Genomic DNA, 3,951 nt, shown 5'->3' with positions numbered 1-3,951 from the left:
GTAGGTATACCCTCAAGGAAGCTAAGGGTGGTGATTTGAATTGTACCCTCCAGCAAGGCAGGACTCAAGATACATTCCATCTGTCTTGCCCCAACAGAAATAACCTAAGTGGGTGGCTTTAACAATTAGCAGCTCAAGGAAAATCCCATCACAGAGCTGATTGCCAGTCATTACAGGGAATGACTACTACCAGCTGCCAAGCCAAGTTGATACCTGACCTTAACTACCACACCACCCCAAACAGGCATGGATAATAGGATTTACAATACATCACAGAATGTAGGACAATGGCTAGAAGGGCCACATCAAGCAATTCACCGCAGTAGGACACGTTCAATGCTGACCTGGCAGGGCCATGTAAGAGTCTGTATTTGTTTCATTCTTCAGTTCTAATGACGTAATGGTATTTCCTTTGATAGCAGTGATCACATTAACCATCTTGATTATTTTTACCATATCCTCTGCAGACAGATTTTTATTTGATAAAGACTTGTGTTAATGTTTGGTCTTAATCAAAAGAAAGAATGATATCTGGAGCTTATGTGCAACTTAAGTGAGGCTGGATACTAAATAGTAATGAATTAGGTTGTTGTTGTTGTTGTTACGTGCCGTGGAGTTGGATCCGACTCATAGGTAGGAGAACCTAGAAGAGAAACTGGGGACTATGTGGAGAAAAAAGTGAAACATTTGTTTTCAGCCTAAAGAGGAATAGAGCACAATTACAATTTGATGTTACTTCTTCAAAACTGATTACAAATTTCTTATTGACAAGAACTGTGACTTATCCACCTGAACATAGTTGGCTTGTAGCACATTATAGTAGCTGGCATTAAATAGGTGTTTATGAAATATTAAGTGAATTGAATTTCCAACATTTACTGTTGTTTGTCAGACACTTGTTACGGGAATATTTAGGGATGTAAGACAGACCCTCGTGGGACATATATTAAGTGATAAATGAGCTGTACAGATAGTCTTTAAGGAGTAATAAGGAGGGCCTCAGTCAGTGATTCCTGGGACCTGCAGAAGATTTTGGAGGAGCTGGACTGTGAAGCAGGACTTATATAAAGGAGAAGGGAGGGAAGAGCTGGGGACTGTCTTACTTGTTGGGCTGCCTTTGTTATTCACATGAAGGGATAGATATTCTTCTCTAGGGCATTAACATGATTTTCCAAACTTAGGGTGAAATTCAAACATCGTGGTTCCTTTTATTTTTAGCTTATTACAAAAAGAGGCATTTATCTACTAATATAAAACCTGAAGTTACAGTCCTAGTCCTGGAAGAAATAATATTTATCTGTTAGAGCAATAAATGCCAGGTTGGATTTTAAATATTCAGTGATCAGTGGAAACAGCAAGATTTCTTGGCTTAATAGCTAGAAGTGAAATATTTGTTTCTAAAGCATAGACATAGTAGTGGAATTTATCGTTGATGGTATTATTTGTAATATCATGTTTTTAGAGTGAGTTCAATAATATGTTAGAGTGAATGCCCATTGATTTAAAGTGGGCTGTTGTTGTTGTTGTTGTTGTTGTTGTTATGTGCCGTCAAGTTGGACCTGATTCATAGCAACCCCTCCTTGGGTTTCCGAGGCAGTATCACTGCGGAAGTAGATTGCCCCATCTTCCTTCTGAGGAGCTCAGGTGCAGTAAAATAGCTGTGCCCTTTCATTTGTATTATACCTATCAACATTGCTGTTATTTTGAAAATTGTTCTTTGAAGACACTCAGTAAAGAAAAATCAAAATATAAGTGCTTGATTGGACATTTTTATGAACTTGAGTTTTCCTTGTTTCAGATTTAGTGGAGTTTAACTTGGGTAGTCCCAAGAATGTTGGTCCTTTTCTTGCGGTGGACCAGAAGCACAACATCCTTCTCAAATACCGCTGCCATGGTCCACCCATTCGCTTTACGACTGTCTTCAGCAGTGAGCTCCACTATGTGGCAAATGAGCTGAATGGCATTGTGGGAGGTAAGAACACAGTGGTTGCTATAGCCATATGGTCTCACTTCAGCACCTTCCCCTTGGAAGTGTACATCCGGCGGCTCAGGAACATTCGTCGAGCAGTCGTCCAGCTCCTGGATCGAAGCCCTAAGACTGTGGTGGTCATCCGGGCAGCCAACCCCCAAAAGCTGGGGCCTGAGGTGAGCCTTTTCAACAGTGACTGGTACAACTTTCAGCTGGACACCATCCTTCGGAGAATGTTCTCAGGAGTTGGAGTATATCTTGTTGATGCCTGGGAGATGACCCTGGCCCACTATCTACCCCACAAACTGCATCCAGATGAGCTTATTGTGAAGAACCAGTTGGACGTGTTTTTGTCCTTTGTGTGCCCTGTGGAGACCTAGCCTGTCTTAGAAGGGATTGGAGGAATCATGTCTACTGACCTTCCCTATCACTTGCATTACAGGAAGTTTGTGGGTGGCCCCATGGAAAGATTACTGTCATTGATATGAACAAAATTTTAATAAGAGCTGGACTTTATGTAATGACTTGTAAGGAGCTTAGAAATTGCAGGCTACATTTATATATACCTATAGGATTATTTCCTATCTTGACTTAGCCATGGAGAACCATTATTCACAACATCTACACACTATATTGTCCTTGTAACCAAAGATGCTAATGCGTGTATTTGAACTAGCTTCTCTTGGGAGGGGAGATGAGTGTCCCCAAAAATATGAAAAATGTTATGCCCTAAACGGAAGGGACAATTTTAGTTGGCAATAGAGGGTTTGTAGCTTATCTAGTAAAGGAAATGGAGCACATTTGCATGAATAGCACAAGTGGCATGTCTTCAGCGGGCGGACTAGAGAGGGCTTCTAGTCAGTGGATTCTGTGGGCACACTGAAGACTGCCTTGTCTCAGGAGTTTCCTCAGTAGTCTTCCTTTTCTGAATTGCTTGAAAAAGACAGTGTGCTTGCTCAGAATTTTATAGTGGGGATATTTACTATTTCCTGCCCTTTTCTAGAATAGAAACAAAAGAGAGAAATATGAAGCCGTATACATAAAATCTGTGCTTTGAATTGATATTTGCCTGGATGAATGTTTCTTATTTGATTGAGCTAAATTTTACTTAATGAGTACTTATTCTAAGATAACCACTTTTGGAATTGGAAGGGGGAAATCTATAAACTGAAATTTATTTTTGTGTTCTGAAATGTTAAGGTCATGAGAATTGACTTTCATGTAAAGAATGCTATTGATTGTTATAAAGTAGTGGAAGCTGTTTCCACCAATTTCAAGTATGTCTTGTTTTGTTTTTATCTTAAACTGCATACCAAAACTAGACATTAAGATCTAATTAGAAATGAAAGTTAGATATTGAAATCTATTACAACTGTTTCTTGATTTAGACATAAGACACACGTTCTCGTGCTTAGAAATAAAAACTGCTATTCCTGCTGGTTCCAACCAAACCCACTGCCATCAAGTTGATTCATCTCATAGCGACCCTTTTAAGACAGAGTAGAGGGTTTCCAAGGCAGCAAGTCTTTATGAAAGCAGACTGCATCATCTTTCTTCCACAGAGTACCTTGTGGGTTCAAACTGGTGACCTTCTGGTTAGCAGCCAAGTGCTCTAACCATTATGCCACCAGAGTTCCTATTCATACTGTTGTTGTCAGGTACTGTTGAGTTAGCTCCAACTCATAGTGACCTTATGTACAAAAGAGTTGGTATTATCAATTTAATTTGACTGTCTTTATCTTGGGAGCTCTGGTGGTGTAGTGCCTAAGGCATTTGACTGCTAATCAGAAGGCTGGCAGTTCAAACCCATCAGCCACTCCTCGGAAGGAAGACTGAACAATCTACTTCTGTAGAGATACCGCCTCTGAAACCCAAAGAAGGGTTGCTATGAGTCGGAATTGACTCGATGGCAGTGAGGTTGTTGTTTTTTTTTTTTTTTTGTCTTCATCTTACTACTTTTAAATGAGTTTAAGTAAACTTGG

General features: G+C 39.9%; 1 protein-coding gene across 1 annotated transcript in view; it reads left to right on the top strand.

Annotated features, from left to right (window-relative positions):
• Window positions 1-2,349, top strand: part of NXPE3 (neurexophilin and PC-esterase domain family member 3) — a 61,871-nt gene extending 59,522 nt beyond the window's left edge. The window contains exon 4 of the mRNA XM_007945800.1: window positions 1,799-2,349. Within this exon, the coding sequence (XP_007943991.1) occupies window positions 1,799-2,349 (551 nt within the window). The remainder of the gene's footprint in view (window positions 1-1,798) is intronic.
• The last annotated feature ends 1,602 nt before the right edge of the window (window positions 2,350-3,951 follow it).

This window comes from Orycteropus afer, unplaced genomic scaffold, assembly GCF_000298275.1.
Source record: "Orycteropus afer afer isolate SDZICR_OR568_19922 unplaced genomic scaffold, OryAfe1.0 scaffold00143, whole genome shotgun sequence".
In the NCBI taxonomy this organism is placed as follows: Eukaryota; Metazoa; Chordata; class Mammalia; order Tubulidentata; family Orycteropodidae; genus Orycteropus; species Orycteropus afer.
The sequence above is the reverse complement of the archived record's forward strand: the minus strand, read 5'-3'. Positions and strand labels throughout refer to the sequence as shown.